The following is a 27,182-nucleotide window of genomic DNA, read 5'->3' as shown; positions in this document are numbered from 1 at the left end:
CTTGTAACATATATATAACGTGTATTAGAAGGCATAGAGAGATAAATCTGGTTTTATCAAATAACTCTAATTACACTAAACAAAAAAGCCCGCCGTAGACGAATATTCGTTTCTGTGGGTCTATTATATACTTATCGACCACTAAAGTTATAAAGTGATAAATATTATCACTTTATCTTTTAATTTCATTGTTACAATAAGTTAGCTGTCTAAACAGTCAAAACTGTCTATCTCGCTCTAAAGTTAACACAGCCAAGAGAGGTGCTGTTAAAACATAGCACTTATTGTAACAATTACAACTAATTTATTGTAATTTTTACAATAAGTACTAATATTTCGATACAAATCTACCCTAGATAGCTGCCGTAGATGCCGAAAAGCAGTCTTGTGTATAGAATTGACGCGCTGAAGTCATGTATCGAAATCCGCGTGTGGCCAATTTACTTTTTGTTTTTTCACGATAGGCTGAGCGAATACCTAATAACCGCTTCTCGTAAAAAACAAACCTATTCGGGAAGTGACCTAGATCCACGGCAGATTATAGTACCTATCAATTAAGTATATCGTTTTTAAAATAATGTTAAATAATTAACAATATAATTTTTCGGACAAACATTCAAAAAGTAAAATTGTTTTTGACAGCACTGCAATCTGTCGCAAACGTCGGCCATTTTATGTTCATTAATCAAAGAGTTTGAATGTGGACGCCGTCATTAGCGCTTGAGGCGGCGTTCGTTCAAAGCTCAAATCATGTTCGCAGCAAACAACGCCATCTATTGTTGACAATGTGAAACAATGGAGACAAAGAAAGACAATAATTCATGAAAAGGTCGATCTTGCTTTTCATTTTGAGAGCCAACGTTGATTGAAAATGTATGTTCAGAATAATAATACGTCAAACAGTGTAAATGAACAATAGAACATAACTAGAAAATGGTTTACCCTAACAAATTATTGTGTATTTATTTTATAATCGCTATAATACAATAATCACTGTGACCTTTTTTGATAACAACTAGTTTTCGAATAAGTTTTGAATGAAACTTATATATTTGTAATTGAATCTGTAGCAATTTGAGCGAAATATCCAAAAAGACATAAAATTACTAAAAATTAACTTAAATTTTCTACCCCATTGATGGCTTAATTAAATGATAAAAATTTCCCACCATTTTGTCGGGAAGATAAGATGATGGCATTTCCGGCGCAGGAAACTCTCGCACGCTCCTCTAACACTTCCGGTTGTGCGATGCCGGAAGAAAGCGGGAGATAAAGCAAACTACTACGTGTTATACAATATTAGATACATAGGTACCACTTACTTATTACGAGTCCGTATAAATAGGTAAATTTATTTTCAGTTGGGACGGCATCAACAACATAATAAAATTAATAAATTATTTTGAAAATGTGCGACTCTTAACCTTTGGACATCTCTCGTGTTGAGGGTCCACGTCTCGCAGCTATACGTGAGCACGGGCAGCACACATTGGTTGAACACCTTACGCTTAAATGACAAATGCCGTCATCCAATGGTACCCAAGGGGCACGAAACGGCCACAGGGTCGCCCTAAAAGCCGCTGGATTGATGAACTGATAAAGTTCGGCGGAAATACGTGGCAGCGAACGACACAGGACCGAGAGAGTTGGAAGAAGCTTGGGGAGGCCTTCATCCAGCAGTGGATTGACCCCGGCTGATGATGATGATTTTGAAAATGTATATTATGCATTATATAATATTCGCGCCCGGACCCCTCCCCTAGAAAAACAAAAAAAACCGCCTTCTCCACGGACTGACCCCACTTCTCTCGGCATTCTGAGACACAAGATATGTGGCTGTTAGAAAACCCGAGGCACTCATAAATTGGTGCAACTGTCTGAGACATTGCTTTTATATTCCGATGTGGCATGTCTCATGTGACTTCGCGGACGACACAAACGGACATTATCCTGACCGTTATGTCACGCGCTTTCCACCATTTTTGTATGCGACAGCTCTCAATAACTCTTAGTTATACACCCTTAGTTACACCTGTACGCCAAGTATGTATTGTTTGAATCAAAGAGTGGAGAGTTTGTATATTTTATAAAAGTACGATATTCCGCGTGTGAAGCGACTAGAATCTAAGAGTAAATATGGAAGACAGTCGCATCTGATAGGATGTGTTAAATCTGCCTCAATCAATACAAATTTATAATGGATTTTTTTTTCAAAATTAACCCCAACCATTTTTTGATATGCTCTAAACATAATCATCAGCCTGGGCAGTTTAAATTCGTCATCAACTGAATCATAATTTAAAGTAGGTACCTATATATACGTTGATAACAGAATACATTACATCTACCTATGTATAAATGAGTTCAATTCACAATAGTCATATTACGAGTATTTACCCTGTCTAATGGGCTAAGCTATGGGTGAGATGTACAGCTGGTGCTTCGTTGAACGTGAATAAAATAAAATGAACAATTAATTTTCTTAAGCTGAGATCTCGTGACAATATAATACATATAAGTTTACGAAATATTTTTCGGAAGAAAACGGGTAACTAAATGTTTGAACATTTTTAACTTTAGAAAAAAGGGGCGACGTTAATTATAAAAGAGCCATATTTCTTATATTTCTTTTAAATTATTTTCAATGATACAGAATTTTATTTGTATGTACAGTACACTCTCAGTAACCTGCCACGCCAAAAACCAGACAAGTGTCCAATTAGTGAAAACGGCGGATTATAGTGCATACATACAAAATAATATGGTAGAAATTAAAACTGGTACATATTTCGTAAAAATAGTTTTTATTGAGAAATTTGTATTAGCAACTATTTAATGGTTTTTTTTAATCAAAATCAAATATTTATTAAATTATACATATTAAATAAGCAGAGTTTATTCCTACATGTATTAAACCATGGGCGACCAACCAATATTGTACACTTTCGTAAAATTTCCGATGGTTATAGTTAATGTGTCATGTTTACGCTTTCGAGAAGACTCCATTTTGTTAACTTGTTCAAACAAAGAACTAAAAGAAAACGATAATATTATTGACTCGGGTTAAATTTAATGGTCAACGGAACTGGGCTAGACGGCGAACAGCTCATATGAGTCGTAAGTCATAATATTGGCACGCGGTGGACTATTGAATTTTACATACGCATACCAGCGGATTATAGATCTTGATGTTGTGCTTTCAATCAGTAAAAATAACGGCGGATTATAGTAGTTGTCGGATAAGCGAGCGGCGGATTATTGAGAATGTACTGTATACTCGTATGTGTACTTAAACACGCATTTTGCAATTTATTTTAATGCTCTTGCCGCTAAAATACAACTCCTATACCTACGTCATTTTCCGAGTGCTTTCAAAGAATAAGAATTTATATACTTATATAAAAGTAAAAATATTATCAACAGACCATCCTAGACATATTTTTCTACAAGAGTAGTGGGTATGTATAAATAGAAAAAATATTACGGACAAAGGGTATTGTAATGCAAAAAAGCATGCTCAAAGTTCGTCGATTTACTTCCGGTCCGTCGCTCGCATTCCAATTTTGAATATTGCCAAAGCGGAAGTTCAGGAAAAACGAGGGAAATTGAAACAATAGCAGAGGAGATTGAAAACGTTTCACAATAAGAAAAAACGATTTCGCGTTATTTGAATAGTTTTTTGCAGATAATATTTTAGATACCTGCACTATTAATAATGTTTTATAAACAATAAAATGTTATCGGTATACGCCGAGATTTTTTTTAGCAATTAAAAATCTCGGGTCTAGGACGCCGGGATAACTGGGCGCCACGCAATCAAATTAAATTCGAAAATAAAAATAAAAAACGTTCGACGTTCATGAACTATAAGTACTTTTTTATATTTAAATTATTAAGTGTATTATTATTTAATACTTTGTGAAAAAATAAATATGCACACGTAAATAATGATTTATGTATGCATAAATTAAGTTAAAAGAGAGTTAGGAGCGAAATGAATTAAAACTTCTAAGAAACTGATAAAAATTCTTCGTCTACTTTCTGTATAAAATCGTAACAAACATCTATTCATTTCATTCGACAGTCCGGCGCCCAATTTTCCTGGCGAGTTGTCTCATTCCCAAAATGCCTTATGGATAAAAATGTTGAAATAGTGTAAAAATAATATATAATTTTTTATTATATTTCATTTATTTCTTAATTCTTCCGTATAAAACACGTAAAGAAAATTTAGACAGATATAAACCGTGAATAAATATACTGATTCGTATTATTTGTTGCTCGATTCTTAGGCGTGCTTTTTTCAACCCATGCCTTACCTCTTATTGTTACCAGTGCGATATTTTATATATTAAGAAATTTATTTGGCGTTATTAAGAATCAATATAAAAGTTTAATAACTTCTTACCAATAACTTAGGCTATAAGAGTAAAAGCAATGCACGTTTCATCAATGTATCTTCAGTAGATTTTGTATTATAACCGAATAAACGGACAGATAGACACATAGATACTCCAATTATTGTATGATTAGTATATATTATATGGAACGTATGTTTTTTACAGCTAATAATAAAATAATCCTAAATTACCTACAAAATCCATATTGTATAATAATACAAATTAGCTTGTCTGTATAATATATTGCAAATACTAAACGTTTAATCATGCCAATAATAATAAACTGATAGCGCAATGTATTGTCATAAATTATTGAATATATCCTTTTTAATCCACCTGCCTTGTCAAAAATTGAAACAGTCCCCAAGCTCAAACGAGCGCAAATATTTTGTCTATGGTATCATTTAACTATAGAGTATATAATAATACCAAGGGAGCAATCGGTCTATGGATGGATTTTTCCGAGGGGATAACATAACTGATTCAGAAGCTATAATTTCATACATATTTTTTTTTAATTAAAAATAAAAATAAAACTTAGCGTATGTTTAAGTAAAAGCCTTCTTAAAGCCTATTTGTAGGTAGGCAGATTAGGTAGGTACTTAGTGATATTTCTCAATAAATTTATTAAATTTCCAAGACATTTATAGTACCATTTTTTTTAAAGTAATGACAATTTAATGCGCTTTCTGAATGTATTAATAGTGAGTATTTATTGTATCAACGACGGGTTTTCATAAACACTTAAAATATTCAAAATTTATTAAGATTTGTAATTTACCATGATTGCTCCAAAACGAAGCGTAAAAAACTTTGGGAAGATTTGTCATCAGCATGGACTCCATATTGTAGAGAATAAAATTTAACAAAATAACAAGATTTAAAAATAGTTTTATATAAGGACTGATAATGAAAAATAAGATATAATAATAAACACATTGTAAATATAAGTCCGTCACATGGAGATCTAATGTTTGGAGCACTGGACCACTTTCAAAATTTAATAGAATATATATGTATATATGGTAACAGCGATCTCAGTTGAAGAGAAGAAAACTGATAAAAAAACAGATTTATTAAAAACAATAAATTTTTAATACATGAATTTATTATTCACAATAAAATTAATAACACTAAATATTAATTATTGAATTAATTTATTTTTAAACTTTATACTTTAATCGATCTACCGTTTACTTTGTAGAATTACATTTTATAAAAAATAATAATTGTTTTGTAAAATACTCTTAACATTCCAAGATGGATTTTTAAAATAGGTACTTACCAATCTATTTATCAGGGGTATGTGAACACCCCTCCAGTTAGATGTAGATGAATGAGAAAATTTGTTCTAAATCCCTGTCATAAATTTTACTCAACTCAAGGAATGAACATTCTATTTGGTTTCTGTACTGAGAAAAAGAATAGACCTATCTCATGCCACAAAGATTCTCAACTTATTTCAGTTTCATATTTAATTATAAATTAACCTAGAATCAAATCATCACTAATAATTATTGAGAAATATTTTTACGTTACATGAATTTATTAAAAGTTACACGAACGACATATGTTTTCATTTATTTTTAGTGCTTCTTCCACAATTTATTAGTTTATCAAATCAATACCGATATTATCTGTTATGAAAATTTTAACTGAACAGTTTTATTTATTTAATTGCGTTAATAGTTAATATACAGTTAACGTGAATTATTGGGGTAATGACAAATAATATTATTTTGGATAAATCACATCACATTACGTATTATTTACTCACGGTTAAAACACATATAATTATGTTATAACTTTATATTTTTTTAGTCTTTTGAATGTGTACACATTTGCTTCACTGTGTTATCTTAATATTTTAAATGACTTATTTAATTAAATTTACTGACTTAATATATCAAATCTTTGAACGTGGATCCTAAAATGGTATACAAATGTTGAAACGACCATAATTTCACGTCTTGGAAATTACAGTTCGACTTCTTAGAACCCATGAAACCTATCAGATGTTTTAGCAATTTTGAGAGGCTTTAAGCTAAAAGATGATTTAATACGAATCTTCTGAAAACATTTTCTTGTTAATGGCTGTAGAATGTAAATTTACTTTTATTTTGTGTCTCCTGTTAAGTATAGAAAATTGAGATGCCTACGTTTCTTTGGTCCTAAGAGGCCGAGTTTAGCCTCAAATGACACGATAGCTCATAGTATACCCAAGTTTATTAATTCAAATGCCTACATAATTATGATCGCTCAAATTTTACATAAATATTATATGAAATGACTAAAATATTCTACATATCATAAAAATGAAAAAAATACTTAAGCATTGTATTTCTCAATATATGAGGACATCGCATACTTTATTTTATTGACTGTTTATAAACCTTCACGTTATATTTTTTATAAATATCTGTCAATTCTAAATGAATATGATAGACTGCTAAATGCATTGATAGCATACGTAGTTAAATGTACAAGGCGATGGTTTCTCGTTCCGAGGGTTTTGGACTCGATCCTGGTGACGTCGCAATCATATTTATTACGATGTTATCAATCCTGGTTGTTTCTTTCATCATTCCACTACTTTTAGAACATACGGCTTCTTGCAGTATTAAACATAATATTAATTAAAGAACAGGTACATTTACTCTATTTTTTTGAGTTATTTACCCATATAAATAGTATAGGCAGTGTCTAATACCAAAAAATATCATAATAAAAGTTATTTATAAAATTCCGATACATTGATAATCAATACAGTAGAATAAAAATATGTTTTATGATAATTGCGTCAAAACGTTTTAAATATGGGGGGTATTTTTATCACAAAATAATGATAACTTAAAATATTCTACGTTCATATAGTTTGAGAAGAGTATACGTGGGATTAGATAGTAAGTCCCTTTTGTCAGTTGAAATAACATTCGAAATCTTCCCGGATTTACCACGTGATATAAACGCCATCTTTCCCTGTCCGCCTACCTCTCTTTTTTATTCTTTTTGCGAGTAAAATATTTTTATTCACTACGTTCAGGATGCCAAATAAATTCACAGAAAATACAACTCAAATAAATAATATCAAAAAGCTGTCTTGATTTGGGTAGCTGTTTATATTTTTAAGTATATATACCCAAATCACTCTACCATATAATATGACTTTAGAAAAGTCAAATAACTATCTGGTGATTGGAGCAATGCGAAATTGTACCCATCTCAAGAAATATAAAACAAAAATTGAGTTAGCAATGAATGTCTTTCTCAGATAATACCTCTTTATCAGTGGTGCGTTTAGTGATGTAGAGGCCCGACGCACTGGCTGGTTTTAAGGCTTTAAAGAAGAGCTAAAATTTCTTAAATTTATTTTTGGCCAGAAAAGCCATAAAAAGCTCTCAATTTTAACTCTTTCAAATTTTTCGGCATTTTTTTTTTGCCCGGAAGACCTAAAAAATGAAAAAAAATGCATGGGGAGGTAATTACATAATAATTTCGATTTCTCTAGAATCTCAAATGTTTTCGAGAGATATCAAAAAACCAATTTAGAATTCTCGAGAAAACAAATATTCTTGATATCATGAATTTTCGAATCTTAAGAAATCAAAATTTATAGAAATCACAACCTCTATACACAAGGTTTAAGAATGTTAAGTTCTTCTTATTAAAAATGAATAATTGTATTCATAATTTCAATAAAACATAATTTTTACTGAATCAACTTTTTTTATATTAAATAAATTTACCGATACATCAGTTAAAAATGTCCCTCTGAGATAGACGAATCCGGTACAATTATTTAATATAAGAAAGTGGATTCAGTACAAATTGTGTTTTATTAAAATTATTAATACAATGCATTTCCAATTTAAATCCAATTACAATTAAAGAAATTAAAAATACATCATTTTGAAATACTATAAGAAGTTAGATATATCTATGACCGCGTAAATTTAATTCGCAATACTTATCGGCAAACCGATACCTCAAGAGACACGAGCAGAAAAACATATAAGGTCTAAATGAGTTGTGTAGATAATTTAATAACAATCGAAAACAAAATTATATTAAATCTATCCGGACACAAAATAAAAAATAATATTGTTCGCTGGTTCGTAGGTACACCTACGTATGATAATAAACACCTGTCTAATATTTAATAGTACGTATTGTTACTCTTTCCTTTATCATGCTTTTCAATTTGCAAGTAGACAGCAGCTGGGTTCAGGACTAGGTAGTTCGTACCCGGATTAAGCCTTCTATAATGGAAGAAAAACTTTACTTTCCTTCCGTTAAAAGCACCCTCCAGTGAAAAACGTCCTAATGAAAAGCTCAAATCCACCCCTTACGAATAAAAGGTGACCATAATCATTTATCATGCTATTACTACAACTATTATTTTTTAAATAGACAATTTGTAATTATTGATTTCTAGAACAATTTCTCCGACAGTTGGGCATCCAATCAGATATCGTCAGTCCGTATACTAAACGGCGTACATGCAAATATAATGAAAATATCAATACGTTTTCAAGCTTTTTTAACCAAACCTAACCAAATAAAGCCTCCATTTAAGGCATTTAGCTCCTTCTCCGTCGGAATAGATATTAATTTTCAGTGATAATTCCGCCAATTTGAATGAAAAATCACCACATAAATATTATTTTGCCTTTTCGTTTATTTTTTCTCTCCTTCAATTCAATGACTAATAGCCATAAGTTATACAATCGCGTTCCCTACAAATGACCATGATAAAATGCCGTTTGCTCTTGGTGCCTCAAACCATATCTAAATTTACTTAATAAAAATATTTGGAGAGATTCTTATTTTTATCATTCAATATTTGCATTATAATACTTTTGGTCCAATAACAGGATACATTTTTTTTAATCTTCTGATTTGAAAATCTTGAGAAGCTATCTATCTAAGCTCTACATTGTAGAGGGGTAGTCAACCTGGTCCCTACCGCCCACTAGTTTGCGTTCCAGCTTTCATGGTGGGCGGTAGGGGTTTTAAAAACATGTTCATTATATTTTCATAAAATTCCCCGTGACAATTTAAATACGCAAAATAGCTAGCGCATCTCCCCCTGCTTTATAAATTTTATAAAGTAAAGTTACTTCTCTACTTTAAAAATCACCATTACTGTGGAACCGGTGGGTGGTTAGAAAATTTTACTACTAACAGAGATACAAAAGTGGGCGATAGGTATAAAAAGGTTGACTACCCCTGCTCTACAATCAATGTGTTTTTCATTGAAACGTAGATTATAAACACTAATTTTTGTAATGCATTTATTAATAAATGATAAAAAATAAATAACTTTCAGTTTTCTAGACTTTAGATGTTACCAAATAAATATCTACATATTATGAAAATAAAGTGAATACCTTCTCCAAAGAGATAAAAAAATATCTCAGAATTTTGATTTATTATAGATTTATTTCACATAGGTGCCATAATGTTGTGCATTTTTTTTCAAATATTTAAATTTTGAAGAAATATTATATTAATAAGTATTATACTGATAATAATAAAATTATCATACTATAATTACAAAGAAGAAATTAGTTATGTAAATAATGAAAAAATTGGTCTCGGGTCTAAAAATAGTATAATATTATATATAGACTTTGAGGCAATTTAAAATACAATAATATACTACTCCATACGCAGTTTGGTCACCCTTTACTGTATATCCCCATGTTGGAATCGACCCTCGACCTTCCCTGAGGCAAGTAGACTGCTCATTAAGCACAGCAGGCGATGCTTTTGACACAATTCCGATGCTCTCCGGTTCAATGAGAAAGTGATTCCCCCATACAAATAATACAAATACATACGACTGCATCCGGGAATTAATCCGTGATGTAGAGGCAGATTAAATGTTGATGTAAAAGCACCATAATCCTAGATTAATACATCAGCTATCAGAGAGACGTGTGATTATTGATAATAAATACTTATTCAATACAAATAATATCATATAACTATGGTGTGGGTACATTTCAATGCACAGGTGCCGTTTGAAGGTCGAAAATGAAACTTTATGATTAAAACCTGAATAATACGTAAAGTTTATAGAACATTCGTATATATTATTATGACTCCTCGTTTTTTTTTCAAATTAAACATTTCATAATCTAAAAGAATATTACTGTATATTATTGTGTTATAAAATTGAAGTTAAACCCATATTTTGATCAGATGAGATTATAGTTATCGCATTTTTTTGAAATCATTATCTGGTCAGCATTTTCAAACTCAAAGTTATTTATTTTACATATAGTGAACTTAACAAATTATAAATTTAAGACGTTCACAACGGATGTGGAAAAAAATGTATGCAGTTTTAGAAAAACAGTTTAATGAGCAATACAAATATTATAAAGTAGATAACATATGGAAGTATACCAAATGAATTAAGATCTACCTTTTAAAATTTTATAAAACCACGCCCACTTATACTCATCCTCACGTATGTGAAATATATCAACATTCGAAGCAATTTGGTTGAACAGAGCTATTGCCCTCACAATTGGCATCACCAATATCAGGTTAGTTCTGCACCTTGAGAGAACAAACAACTGAAGCTCCCGAGTTATAATATCGTTATCTGGGACACACAAGGCATGTGCAATATATCTTAAATTTATACTTATATTACTCACTTTAGAAAAATTTTCTGTCTGTCGGCTTATCCGCCCAAAATGGAATCGCCTTTTCTCAGTTTATAAAAATTAAATAGCCTTAACTAGAGTAATGATAATAACTTAAAGTGAAGTGATGATATCCATAAATCTCAAGCAACATATCGCTACCTGAAAGCGACAGTGGGATAAGTCAAAAATTATAGTTTCGAGATAATTGAACTTTAACGTTTTTCTCATACAAAGTTAACTACATGTTTATTTTGTTTTATTTTTACAGTTTATAATAGTTATAATGGGAGGATTTTTTGTAATTGTGGATTAACAGTGGGGTATCTCAGTTATTCCACTGTTGCTTTGAAGTTACGGGATAATTTTAATAAATGCAACAGTGACATTTTTTTAAATCTTAAATTGAGTATTACAATTTATAAAAAAAATTCAATGATTCATTATGTAGCTATAACTTTTCGCAATCCATTGGTATTATACTCAAAATCGTCTTCTTTCGCTTTATTTCAATATTGCTTTAAGGTAGCAATATTGAAAATAATACATCACCACTATCAAAAGATTGATTGCCTGATATGAAAACGTTATCAATAAACTTCTCTTCCTCGAATCAATAAACTCTCCCCAGCTTCGTCGTAGAGCCATCGTAGCACCATATGGTACAGGCGTTTGGCTGTCTATCTGTCAAGTTCGAATCCGGGTAAGTCCGCTTATAAAGAGGGCGGATTTACTACTCTTAATATGGGGGATGAAAGCATTTAAACCATTCCTATACGTCTGCTGGAAAAGTACTATAACGCTGTATTATTGATAAGTAGTTTAATTTGAATCTCGTGTGATTGAAATTAATTTCGACATAAAAATATTTCTTTGCCTTAAATTATCCCATAATTTATACAAAAAATTAAAGTTTAAATCAAACCTATTCTTTCATGTATGTATTTTCAATAAGCTTTAATTTTTTCGTAAAATAAATATGACTAATTACTTGTCCACTGTTTACTTATACTACGTTTAAGTATCAGAATTAGGTGATTATATTTAGATATTCACAATGTATATGCTGAGAATTGAAGGTATACAACTGTACAACAGACACGTAAGTAAAAAAAATAGTTTATTCACGGAACGTATATAATTCGAATCTTTCAAACTCTAAATCATTAATAAACATGAAGAAAAATCAATATTTTTTCCTACACATGTAATAATGGATCGTTTAAAAACATAACCTCATTTACAAAATGTATAAAATGGTTTTTTGTAATTGACAATCGCATATTTAACCTTTAAAATATATTTACTGAACTCGGTCACTGATTAACTCATTATCCTAAAATCTCAGATTAGATAGTCGTTTTAAATACATAATCATTCTGCATAACCATTTTACTAATGAACTGACTATAGCTACTTGTTGAAACAATAATGAAATTAATAATTGACAATATATTGAATTACTTGATAAGTTGTAAGTGCGTTGCCAATAAAAGGCAGAGATCAATAATTAACCTCATGCGTTTTATAGCTGTGTATATACTTGGGAGGAAAAAGGTGTTCCAATTAATGGGGAGCACCTCAGTCACCTGTGCTTTGCAGATGATATTGTTATATTCTCACAAGACCCGAAGGACCTCCAAGGTAGAATACAAGAACTCGCAGAACCCTGCGATTATCTGTATTAATGGCACCCAACTCGAGCAAGTCAGCAGCTACGTCTATCTCGGACAGCAGGTGCCCATAGACGGAAGCATGCACGATGAAATTGCTCGCAGAACAAAGCTTGGATGGAGTGCTTTCGGACGTCTGAATAGTATCTTCAAGAATGACCTACCATTATGTCTTAAGCGTAGGGTGTTCAACCAATGTGTGCTGCCCGTGCTCACGTATGGCTGCGAGACGTGGACCCTCAACACGAGAGATGTCCAAATGCTAATAGTCGCACAGCGAGGCATGGAGAGGTGTATGTTGGGCATCACGCGAAAGGACCGTTAGAGAAACGAATGGGTTAGGAAGCAGACAGGAGCACGCGATGTAATAGACGTTGCCAAACAGCTGAAATGAAGATGGAAGGGGCACATTGCTCGCCGAAAGGACGGCCGCTGGACAAATGCCGTCATCCAATGTTACTCAAAGGGCACGAAACGGCCACAGGGTCGTCTTAAAAGCCGCTGGATTGACGAACTGATAAAGTTCGGCGGAAATACGTGGCAGCGAACGACACAGGACCGAGAGAGTTGGAAGAAGCTTGGGGAGGCCTTCATCCAGCAGTGGATTTACCCCGGCTGATGATGATGATGATATACTTAAATAAAAAAAAACTTTTAAAATCGTAAATGTTATTATTTGTAATGGTCATTAAATTCACAATTTCAACAATCTCTTGCATAGCTTTTCCAACCTAAAAACTTTACAACAGTATTTATATTGATTGACCAAATTCAACAATTATTGTATATATTTTATCTTTACACAATTAATATTATATAGGCCTAATCCGTTATCTCTCTACTCTACACTCTAATAAACTCTGGGCTGTAAATAAACTACGTTTAAAATTGACTATATTTTATAGTATTTTTAGCCTGACCCAGCGTAACATAATGTATCCCAATAATCTATCCAAACGTGTCATTTATGAGTTTATAATGTATATAGTAAAGTTACATCAAGTATTACTTAATATTTGAATGATAAATAAAACACTTTGCACCCTGCTCCATCATTTAATAGATATTTTCTTCTCTCATCTCCCATAATCAGTCACTGAGTCTTATCTACACCCACCGCTGATCCATAGAAAAGAATAAAAAGACATTGCAAGCATTTATAAAGTCCCGCTATATCCTGGATTAGTATCCGGAGTGAGCATTGAACAGGTCGATTTGAAAAAGAGCGGGAAAATGTTTTACTCACTTAGTGATTGATAGTAATAATAATTTATTTTAAGTTATCGTATAGGATACAATAAAGCTTATTCATTTAAAGGCAATATTTTGATTTCTACGTATTCGTTTACTTACCACGTATTTTTTGTATGATTGGTTGTTAGCCTATTGTTAATATCTTCTACGCATCGTAAATAAGAAGTTGGTACCATTGGGTCCTGATTATAAATATTAGATTCGGGCCTTATAAATAGGTCAAATGTATGATATATTCTAATGGATTCAAGCTCTGTACTATTACATTTAAGTCGTTTTTTGCGACCCGGGTTTCGCCTTTCGGCACCTTCAGGCGCCGTGTACACTCACCAAAGGTAAACACACACTGAAAACGAACTGTCTTTACTCTAGCTTATATAATAAAGCAATATAATAAAGTTGGTAAAAACTCCATTACCTACCTATCAAGTCAAAGGTTACAAAAACTACAATAAACAAATTATGAATAGTTGAAGTGTCAGTAAAAAACCTAATTAGTAAAAACCCTATCTTATTAATTATAATACACTCGATAGCATATTATAATAAATCGTCAAAACATAATAATAGATCATTATTCTTCATGGACAGTAAAAATACTACATTCAAGAGGTGTAAATCGTCAATTCTATAGTATTAATAGTCAGTCTATATTTCAGTCGATAGTATTAATAGTATAATATATTGTTATTTCAATAAATATATAATATGTTTTACACAAGGTATGGATCGATTGAAAAACAACTGATGTTCATAAAAAGGTGTTCAAATAACTGCAAACAATCGAGATAGTTTTTTTCTTCTACTCATCGTGCCATCCCCTAGTGGAGGTCAGCCACCATCAGGGTGATCTTAGCCTAATCATCTGTTACCCGAAACAGTTCAGTGGAGTTGCACTCGTACCAATCCATGAAATGCGGCGTCGTCCTATGCTACACTTAACGTTGATCTTTCTTTGAACGACAAGTTGGGGAATACTGTACTTTTATCCTTTCATAATGTGGCCGAGGTACTGTAGTTTCCTGGTTTTGATACCACGCAGAACTTCTCGGTCATTTCCCGTTAGATTAAGAACTTCAAAATTTCTCACGCGGTCAGTCCAAGGAATTTTTGAGGATGCATCTATGCAGCCACATATTGAAAGCTTCAACTCTCCGTGACATCTCTTGGTTTAGCGTCCATACTTCCATACCATAGAAAAGAATTGAGAGAACATACCAACGAACCATATGCAGTCTAAGACCTAGGTTAAGGTCTCGATTGCTAAGGAGGCATCTCATTTTGAAAAAGGTACTCCTTGCGATATCAATTCTAGTTTTAATTTCCTGAGACTGGTCCCATTCCTCATTAACCTATATTCCTAAATTATATGTGATTAAAATGTGTATTTTCTATTTTTTTCAGAAATTCTACCAATGAACGAAGAAGGGTTCCCGCAGTCTAAAGAGTTCCTAACTAAAGTGATTGAAATTTTGATGGAATATGTCAAAAACACCAATGATAGAAATGAAAAGGTAAGATTTTAATATTAGTAGGTACCTACATCTACATCAAATGATATACTCTCAAATATAAATATATTATATCACCTCTCTGTTGCTTTTTTAATATTTATATCAGGCGCAAAAATGTCATATTGTTGGTCTATCTTGTAAAACTCAGTTTTTACAATCCTCAAAAACCTTCTAGTACGCACCCATACAACGGAAAAATTGCATACCCCGAAATAGGTGCGAGGAATTGTTGTTGTTTTGTATTTAGTACCTTGGTTATTTGTTTACATTTTTTAAATTTTAAATTTCTATTTATTAAACCAAAATAAGACTGGATCAAATTTACTGTCTCCTGAAAATAGTTGTTTTAAATTTATGATGTTCAAAAGATAGAATGACGATATGGTAAGTATACATTATGTGCGTCTCATTATTATATGGTTAAGGGCGGATATACTCAGCGGTGGTCAAAGTGGAGCTTTTATTGTATTTTCAAAGCATGATCCTGGACATTCTTTAAACTTTGTAGATAATCTATTTATATAATTTTGAAGCCTTATTATCCTTTATATTTATTTTAAACATTTGATGACTGCAGTACCGTTTAAAAAAAATCGGTTAAGTACATGTTCAAACACGCGCGATAACATGGTCTTACTCCCTACTTCAGTTTTAGTTTGTCAATTTATGGATATGGCCGTATGTTGTAGCTTAACCACTGGGGAATGCCAAAAGAAATGGCGTATTTCAAAAAAACACTACCTTTTTTAGGTCAATAATTATTATAAAGCAATCATTATTCGTAGGATGTTAATCACACTTGAATGGTCAAAGATATAACTTATAATTAGTCTCTTTAGAATTATCTTCAAATGTGTTAATCTTGCCCATTTTTTGAATAATAAAATGCCTAATTCTTGTCAAATTTGGGATCACAGAGATTATCAATATAATTGTTTATTGTAAATATTTCACTATAATAATGTCGACATAAATTTTACTAATAGTTTTATAAATGCTTTTAAAAATTAATAAATATAAAAAATCTTAACACCACTTCACATGGACGTACTGAAATATGACTATATTCTAAAACATTAGAGCGAGAGGTTTAAAAGAATACTATTTTATGTAATAAAAATACTTTATGCAGTCATCAAATGTTTAAAATAAATATAAAGGATAATAAGGCTTCAAAATTATATAAATAGATTATCTACAACGTTTAAGGAATTTCCAGGATCATGCTTTTAAAATGCAATAAAAGCTCCATTTTGACCTACGCTGAGCATGTCCCCCCTTAAGTAAAGTTGATTGTGCCACGGGCTATATGGCATGTTGCACCATCTTGTTGATTGATTGATTGATTGTTCTGGACTTTCATCTACTTCTTCATCACAACATCGATATTGACGGGTTGGATACTTAATATCACAAATACTACCATTTGACTCGAATCTTCCAATTAAATTACGAATAATAAGCTCTGTAGGTCAATTATTTTGACCATACATTTCACGTTATGCCCGAAACGTAGCTCGAATATATTCATCATTTCTGTAATACATTTTAACAATTTGTATACGCCGTACCATTGCGTATCTTTCCATGAAGGAATTAGAGAAAAAATGGCTATGACGTTTTAAAAATAGTATTAATTTGATAACACTATAAAAATAATGTCACCGCAGTACCTGTCTTTCTGGCATTTGATATGTATGCTACTATATTGTATTTACCTTGGATACGTTTCTCTAATGTAAATTTAATAATAATATAAATTTGTGGTTATATAATAACTAAATATATTTATTTTTTGGTGATGTGTATATCACACAGTTGGTAGTGTTTTTCAAAGTTATTGTAAAAATGGCATTATTATATATTTTTATTACAGATATTGGAGTTCCATCACCCCGAAGAAATGCGGTCGCTATTGGACCTTGACCTTCCAGAACGAGGTCTTCCTCTTCAACAACTGGTGCAGGATTGTGCCACAACCCTAAAATATCAAGTTAAAACTGGTAAGTTTTTCAAAATCTATTCCCAAAGGGATTTAACAGTTAATTAGGAAGCCTACTGAACCCTTTATATTCCACAAAATACCAATTCCAGAACATTTTTGTGAATGCGTAACTATAGAAATAGTAATTATATTTTCTATTTTTCCAGTAATGAATGAATATCTTCTTATTATTGTGCCTTCTACTTACGGAGATCTAGTTTCTCGGAAATGCACTCGTACCAATCACGAGGGTTCTTAATGAATGAAATGCGGCAACGTCCTCTGCTATTATTTCCGATTGATTTTTCCTGAATGAATAGTTTATTTTTGGTAAATAAAATTTAAACGGTGGCTTGCTGTTGACTATCGTTTGTTTATTAGTTTTTTGCGTTCTGATATTTGAAAATTTTCATTCAGGATTCACTTTACAATGTGTGAAAACGTCTGTTGAAAAAGGTGATTAGTAGATATTAATTATCTAAGTAGGAATACCAAGTCTATTGAAAACAATATGTAATGTTTTGAAATTTCATTAAACACAGAAATATTGTCAGGAATATTTCCATTGCAATTTTTGTGATTTATCATGTTAGGCGTCATCACATACTGCATTTGGCATTCTTGCGCTTTAGCTGTGTCATGCCACTGACATAATATCGATTTACGTGTATATGTAAACATCGGATCAGCTGTGGAATTCATACACACCAAAGTGGCTATCATTTACTCTTAAGAGTACGTATTAACCTATATTAGAAACTTAATTGCACACTTATCTCTTCGTTTCCGTATCCCTCAATATTCAGGTTCGTAACTCTTTTAAAATTCTAGTTACTTATCTCAGGAAATTCCTGCATTTCGCCGTCTATATAACTGAAGATATTGAAAGACCTATTGAAAAAAAAAAGCTTGTAATTCTCGACTTCTTCCATTTCTCGAGATTTGGGAATTCTCGAAATCAAGAATACTTATTTCTCGAGAATTCATGAAATCTCGATGAATCAACATTATTATGTAATGTTTTTTTCTTGCTGAAAATATGTAACTATTTGGGGTTTTCGTTTAAAAAAACTTAGTTCCGTTCAGAATAAAGTCGAGAGTATTCGTTGTATTAAAAAAAACGCCTACGATAACCGAGCGGCTTACGCGTTGGCTTATAATGTCGTGGGTCTCAGTTCGAATCCCGGATCTGACAAACTCCCATATTGTTTTTCAATTTGTGATTGGTATTAGAATATGGACCCAATTGGTTGAGCAAGTTGCTAACATCCATATCTCGTGAAAACAAAAAATCTGTTAATACAAACCTCCACTCTGTGGGAGACCCATATGATCATATTATGATCGGTCATTGTCAAAAGAAGAAATCATTAGTAAGTACAAGTACGTTAGTACAAGTACGCTATAACAAAAATTTAAGGAGATCCTGATACCAGTTGATAAGGTAATTAATTATAATACTTTGATTTAAAAATACAAAAGCCGATTTCCAAGAAGTGACGCAATTTAGAAAGCGCTTCAGAGAGCGTAAAAACACTAGTTGACATTCATGTGCTATTTTTTCAATGTCTGTTTGGAAACAAATTATGGTCCTAATTAATAGACATAATCCTAGAGGTCAATATCCAGTTTTAATTTTGAATAATCTGTCAAGAAACTGTTGGCGACCAATATTCATATCAGAGTTTAGAAAATATGTTAAAGTAAAAGGATCGTCCACGTCCAGTGTATGGTGACATATTGGTACTCGTATTTCGCAATATTCCCGCCCTTTTCATGTTGAATCAGATACGGATCAATTGACGCATGTTTCTGGACAGTTCTTCTCAAACTAAGTCAGCTAGTAAAACTACTTTATAAAATAATAACATAGATTCTATATGCATTTTTAATAATTGTAATATAAAAATACGTCGTCAGCTCTGTATATCTCAACTCCCTGGTGATCAATACGAATGTCACCAATGAAAAAATAAAAAATAAAAAGCAGCAAATGAATGCTATTTTGTCTACAAAGCCAGCTAAGTTCAGTATCCTATCCCGTCATGCAAAAATCTAGATTTATACGTACAAGCAACGGCGATTTTCTTTGACGTAGATAATGCAGTTGATTTGTGAGAAAATTTAAAAGGGGGGTTTCGAATAAGTTCACTCTGGTCATGCAATTGTTAAAATAATCAAAGGTGCCAATAAAATGACCACAAATAGATTTGTAGGTACTTGTACACAAAAAACTAAGACACTAATTAGTAATCTTATTATGTCATAACCGTCATCTTCAATAATAATTATTTTTAGCTAAATGTTGTGGCTCTAGGAAAAGGATTTATTGATATTTGTAGGTAGGTACATTAGTAGTTAGAATTTATGGTTTTAATTTTTTTTTTGATCGTAAGGGTTTCAAAATTAGTTAGTTCGTCGGGTCTCCTCGCCACTAAACCCGCCACAAGGTACAAGACCTTTATCCGACCAGTATTGACTTACGAAGTATTGGGTCTTCAACAAGGTCGATGAGCGTGAACTTAATATATTCGAGAGAAAGGATCTGCGAAAGGATATACGGCTCCGTGGTCCGTTTCAGACATCTGAAGGATATTTACATAGGATAAGGGGAGGTGGAGAAAGTTTGTGAAGGAAATTACGACGTACACTGGGTTGTTTTGCTATTGATGATACTAAAATGATGGTGTTTTGTGGCGCCATTATATTTTAAAATTAAACAATGTGATATAACTTTTGTTTTTATGGCATTTAAATACCTACCTAGTTATATGTAAGATATCATCAAAGCCCATTTGATTAAAAAAAAGCTATTGGTACTGTTCGGTTATCAGGAATACAGCGGAAAACACATTTTGAAAATAGCCGATAAACTGGACTATTTGTTAGTTTGGGTTAGTTTAGGTTAGGTTAGGTTAGGTTTGGTTAGGTTAACCTAATAAATCATCCAGTTTATCGGCTATTTTCAAAATGTGTTTTCCGCTGTATTCCTGATAACCGAACAGTACCAAAAAAGCTTATTAGAAATAATAATTATGTTTGCTTAACATAAGAAATATCCATTAACAAGAGTAGTGCAGTTAATTGGAAAAGGGAGTAAAATATCATAATAATTTGAGAAACTGTGGAGGCTAGTGGAAACCGACGTATCTCTAATCGGAAACAATATTCCGCGTGCGTGGACCACTGTCAATATCCATTGTTTCGTAGACCACCTCTTATCCGTTTTCAAGTACCACAATATAAACTCTTACCTTTCACAAGTAAATATATTGTGAGTAACTGATGCGGAAATTGCGGATATATAAAATGGAACACGCTCACGGAAATTAGTAGAAAAAGAACAGAGTATTCATAAAATTCTTTTTTGTAAGAAACTCGTTTATTTTTCCAGCTTATCGAGAGTCTACATATTTTTTAACTTGTGCGTTTTCTCATATTATAACCTCCCAACGGTTGCAAATAAAGTTTCAGTTATGTCGACATTTTGTCGTGGATAGGGAATCCAATTAACTGGGAGAAAATACTATTCGGTTAGCGGTTTTTTTTAAGAACGTCTAACCGGCCGGTTCAAACCTTTCGAATTTTATGTCAAAAATATTTTGGATGTAGGTGTAGTGTTATAAATTTCTATTTGTTACCATTACGCTAGACTAGCTTCATAACAGTTAGAATAATTAGAGAGTAAGAAGTAAGCAAATTCAGTATATAATATTATTTTATGTTTTGTCATGCCGAACTGTGCACTTGTTGATGTGTTATTTTATAATTTTAATTTTTTATTCATACAAATACCTACTAAGAATTTGGTCGGTTAATCGTGTAAAATTACCCAATTTTCGATTAGTTTAAAACGCGCGGATACCTGGTTAACCAGTTTTTTTCTGTACATCGCTAGTTAAACAGCTGGTTTAACGGACTTGAGCAATTCTTCCCTTTTCGTATACATTTTTGGACATTCCCAGAGGATGTGGTTTGTATCCTGTATTGCTCCGCCACATAGGCATGTTGAACTGGTTCACGACTAAGTTCATAGAGCCTGCCAGCGAAGCCACCATGTCCAGACAAGAAGTGACCTGTATAATATTTCGGTAGATACGGCCTGCCCAACAAAGACTCCCCATTATCACGTGTAAAATGACAAGGGTATCATTGTCCAATACGTACAGTTCGTGGTTTTCTCGCCATGTACCTACCATCTTTATTGCATTCGGCCATCAATAATACCGTCGTTTTACATAATATATCCATTATTTTTTAATCAGACTCAGCATTGTGATTAATTGAGCCATATATCAATTCCTTGTATAGGAATCTTGTTATGAAATATATCTGTAAACCGTAATATTAAGCAAACTATTTCTTTTATTCAACGAATAATTCATAAGGTTTTGAGAATACATACATAACTTGAAAACACCTCAGATATATATATATATATACCCACTAGAAAAAATCATATTTGAAATAAAATACGATGCTCGACGGGATTTGAACCACTGGTATTGCACCAATCTGTGCATTACCAATTATGCTATGAGAGTACGAGACTCCTATCTAATTACGATCATTTAAACTAGTAGGTCATACATAAAATGCTTATAGAAATAATTATAATTGGTTAATGCACAGATTAGCACGACAAAATTTTCGCGGTTCAAATCCCGTCGAGGTTCGTATTTTTTTCAAATATGATTTTTTCTAGTGGGCCTGAGGTGTTTTCAAGTTATGTATAATATTATATATTTGTCAGTGTAATTCTTCTACTAAATTCTTGGTTGATGTCGTTTTAAAAACTAAGTACTCTCTTAATGCTTTTCAATAAATATTCCTATCTGTATTTAATGTCCACGATTCTTCCTGTTAGGGCGGACGTCGAATGGGGAGCCATCGTGTTCGTAAGCAGCGATTATTTCGAGCCATTTGTGCAGATAATTGAATGCCTACCGCGATCGGCCAAGCAGTTAATTCGCTGGGTATTATTTGTCAAGAAAGGGTCCCGATTTGAGATCTCTGTAGCACATAAAACAGACGTCAAATACTATGAGATTAAAGGATTGATAAACCAATCAATGCAATGTTGTTATAACCAATAAAAGAGAATTATCTAAAATATAATAAATCATTAAAATATTTATAGTTTTTAGATGTTATATAAAAACATCGTTGAAAAGGCATCGCCTTCGATTATTATATACCTAGTTATATGTTACACTAGCGATACCTCGCGACTTCGTCCACATGGAATATGAAAATAAAAATTACAGTGATATACAAAATAAAGAAGTAGACTGGTTAGATTTAATTTCTTTCGAAAGCACTAGACGACGGTTGGGTCTAATCGTACGTTTCTTTGCCGGCAACTCACTTCACCATTCCACCGCTGCTATCTACGTATTTTGCGTACTCGTGATGAATTGTCGCTAGTAGCTGCATTATTTTGGAGAACTTTTATCATAACTTTGAAGCCATGAGATATCAAGATGAAAGTGTACTAAATAAGTTTAATTAATATTGGTCTTTGAACTACAATGGAATATACAGAAAGAGATACATACAACTTAATTTAAAAAGATAATATTTTTTATTACCATGGAAATAGTAAAAACGCTGATCAAAAAGGAAATATTTCAATAATAATAAAATGACATTTATCATTCAGAGAGGAACATAAAATATTTTTAGATTTAGATATAAAAAAATATGATAACAGGTGGATATATACCAACTGAACCATATTAAAAATGGCAAGGCTAATTAAAACTATTTTCTGGCAAATTAAAAAAAAAACACCAGATCACTTTTATCGCAGATAAAATCGCCAAAAAATCGTTCCCGCCAAAAACATCCCCTACCCATCGTAGATTTTATAGGTGCTTTTACGAACATCGTACTCAAGTAGAATTTTCGATCAAAATCGCTAAGTCCTGCCACCCGTGCACCCTCGTGTATCTCTCGGAGCGTAGATAAGTCCATAAAAGCGCACAGCGAACTGTAAATAATGCTTTATTTGTTTCGTTTCGACAACTACAATGCATAGTGCGTAGTGCATATTCGAACACCCCTATACAATATTATTTCTACAAAAAATTGTAGCTGACTCCCATATTGCCATTTTACAAAAAAAACCATTTTAATATAAATATTTTGCAATCTTATTATAATGATTGTTAATTATAAATATTAAATTAATATCTTTATACTGATAATAAACTGAAATTTCCTTTTTTTCTCATGTGTTACCAGACGAAGCATAGCATAGTTGTCTTATCTCAAGAAAGTGAGCCCTTATACATTATCGTTTTTTAGAAGCGCCATAAATGTCGGGCTTGTGACATGTGACGCATACATACTTGACGAAAAGGCCACTTTTCGGTGGTCGCGCGTATACCGGCGTTTGTGGCGCTTCGAAATACATGTCAATGTGTAACTAAACTAGACTTATGTGATGCAGTTATGTGATGAAGTTGAAAAAGGTAAATGCTATTGGTTAAATTATCAGCAAGACGTCATTTCCTAGCTTCACAAATGTGCTCCGAGATTTATTTTGAACATCCATAAACACATTCATAAAACTTCTTGTAATAATGTTATATTCCTACATTTTATTTATGCAATGAGCCATAGTTATTAAGATGAATAATCGCATATAACAGTACCTCAGTCAATATTCAAAACATGACGTCGACAGCAGGCTGCCATTTTAATTCAATTTGTCAACAATTCATTGAATACTGTCAACGCAGAAAATATTAATTATTCTATTATTTATTTTCTTGGTGTTTTTATCTACTAAATATAAGTATATTATAATACATATACAACTTTCTGAATGTATATTGTAATATACTATTCATTAGTTTTAATTGTTTATCTCCGTTCAACTCTGCTATTGATATACATGCGCTTTAGGTGAAATAAACCCAAATTGGAATATAATAGCGTTTTATTAACAAATAGAATGATGCTTTATATTATGCCTATACAAAATATCCAAAATTTCTATTAAATGATTCCTCTAACATAGATATATGAAAATAATATAGCTAGATATAAATAAGTTTATAACAATAATGTATAACAGTTTTTGGTCTCACATAATTGATGGCAGCTGATGACTGACGATTAAAAAATAAACTTAACCAAATTGTTACAAAATTCTTTTTACCGAGCAGCAAACTTCTCTCTGTCTCATTTTTTAAACTTCTACTCTAGGGGAAGACCCACCAAAGTCGTTCCCAATGTCAGGAATTCGGATTATATTAAATTCCTCTTCATGAAATAATGTTATTTGCACTTCTAGGGATAACTTTGAAATACCATAGTCTAACAAACTGTTGTTCTATATATTTTTAAAGAATTTAATTTTTACTTTTATTCAATCAAACCATGGTACATAAACCCAGAATATGGAATTTATTAATTTACGTCGCAGTTATATTCAAATTAAGAAACATAATAATACTATGTACCTGTTATAATATTATATTCTGTTTAAATAATTCTATCACGAGTTTTTTTAGATATGCCCATTGTATTTTAAGAATGGAATATATATATTATGTAGCTACGCATTTTTCAAATCCTCAAATCATAAAATACAATAGTTCGTGTTGTTTAACTACCATGAAAAGTTGAATCAATGAACTGGATTTATATGGAAGTGCTTGTGGTAATCTCTTGGACGACAGTAGTGAAAGATACTTCGGAAGACTTTCATCCAGCAATGTATCAACCCCGGTCAACAATAGTGACATGATATTCTTTTTTTTTTAGAATTATTAATAACCATGTCCTTGCTTTTTCGTACAAGGTGGTTGCTAGTAATTTTGAACAATCACAAACACCGAGGCTTTGAGAAAATCACATAAATACTGTGTCCTCGCCGGGAATCGAACCCAGAACTCTCGGGTGGAAGGCCAGTGTCTTACCGACTGCATCACGAGAGCCGCCTTCATTATATTCATAAATAATATACATACAAATAATACATAATATTCACATTATATTCATAAATCTACAAGTAAAAAAATAAACGGCAAGTCCAGACAACTTTAAATATTTATAAACAACTCATTCTATTTTAGTTAACTATTTCATACAGCTGAATTACAATTTTAGAAATCTCAAAAAATAAGACTTTAATTTTTACATGGACACTGAATTTCACCAATATTTTAGTACACAGTTTTAGATTCGAACTCGGTCTTTCAATAAAGCCGGAGATTTGCGTGGAATTAGCCATCGACCAGCGGGGAGCGTAAGCACCCTCACGTCTAAATGAAAAGCTCTTTCACAGAAGTCGACAACATTAAATTAGTTAAAAGCTTAGTCGAAACTTTCACAATATCTCTGCACTTTCAATTAAATCATAATGTTTAAAAAAAAATAGCTTTGAACAACCTCAGATACATCCGTTAGAAAAATTTAGAGCTATGTAGGATTTGCACCAATCAGTTTACCGAATTCAAATAATATCCATGCCGATATGTCTACGAGTTAAGTAGTCTAAGAGTTATGAACATATGTCTAAGAGTTATGTAGTCTTTTTTTTAAATTTCGCCATTGAATCTTGGTTATAATTATAAAAGACTACTGCCATTATTAACGGAATTTTAAAACAATAATATGCCTACGTAGTTTGGATAATACTTAATAGAGTTTGTAGTCTCTCTTCCGATATGCAATAGACGTGGGTTCAAATCCCATTCGGTTCTAGATGTTTTCAATAAATATTTTTTAAATTGGTAATATGTTTTTAATGCTGTTCTATGTTAGGAATGTTCAATGAAAAAATTTCATCTTTAAATCTTGTGTAACATATATTCCTTTTTAAATAATTTACTACGATGCTCAATTTATTTTTAAATACTATATTATTCAGTAGGTATATTCTATACGCAAGGCGGCTATTGACGGTAGTTTATCATATTTCTGTATTGAGGTATTATATTTGTTACAATAAGTTAGCCGCGTAAACTGTATATCTCACCCTAAACATTAACGCAGCCAAGAGAGTGGTTGTTAAATCACAGCACTTTTTGAAAGTTTATGCGGTTAACTTATTGTAACAATTAACCGCATTAATACATAAATATGATAAACTACCATCAATGGCTGCCGATAGCCGCCTTGTGGATAGAATATACCCACAGATACGTAAAATACTTGAACATTTCTAAAATATCCTTACACAATATATGAATCGGTATTAGAACAATTATTAAAAGAATAATAAAAGAAATAAAAGAAATCGATACCTGTTATCGGTATTTTTTGACGGCCCAAATTAGGACTTTGGAAAATTCTCTAAATATGTAGATAATATATTTAAATTCACAATCAAACTCAGGTACTCAAGTAGTCTCATGCCAGCATGGGTGACTTAGTGGAAGTAAAAAAGTTTTTTTTAGTTGTTGTATGTTTTATTAATGTTGGCTCGTGAGCCATTTATTAGCAATGACCTTTTCAAAATACATTCTAAGCTATGCAATAGGGGAACTTGGTAGCACGTGCTTTTAATATTGTTTATTATTTTAGACTTTCTCTAATGAAAAATACTATTATATTTGAAGTCACAAGGGTAGTAGTAACATAAGTTTCATAAAAACGTATACTATTAATAATTGGCATTTTTTACAATGTTGCAAATATATACTTTATACAGTTATACTAAAGATTATAATGATATTTTCGTA

General features: G+C 31.9%; 1 protein-coding gene across 2 annotated transcripts in view; it reads left to right on the top strand.

The window, feature by feature from the left end:
• Window positions 1–27,182, top strand: part of Gad1 (glutamate decarboxylase) — a 74,729-nt gene that overhangs the window by 6,310 nt on the left and 41,237 nt on the right. For both annotated transcript variants that reach the window (XM_085942983.1, XM_085942982.1), the window contains 2 exons: window positions 15,391–15,500; window positions 17,377–17,503. In XM_085942983.1, the coding sequence (XP_085799109.1) occupies window positions 15,391–15,500; window positions 17,377–17,503 (237 nt within the window). The remainder of the gene's footprint in view (window positions 1–15,390; window positions 15,501–17,376; window positions 17,504–27,182) is intronic.

The sequence above is a fragment of the Rhyacophila brunnea genome, unplaced genomic scaffold (assembly GCF_057557595.1).
Source record: "Rhyacophila brunnea isolate RB1 unplaced genomic scaffold, BYU_Rbru_1.0 scaffold_15, whole genome shotgun sequence".
Taxonomy (NCBI): domain Eukaryota; kingdom Metazoa; phylum Arthropoda; class Insecta; order Trichoptera; family Rhyacophilidae; genus Rhyacophila; species Rhyacophila brunnea.
The sequence above is the reverse complement of the archived record's forward strand: the minus strand, read 5'-3'. Positions and strand labels throughout refer to the sequence as shown.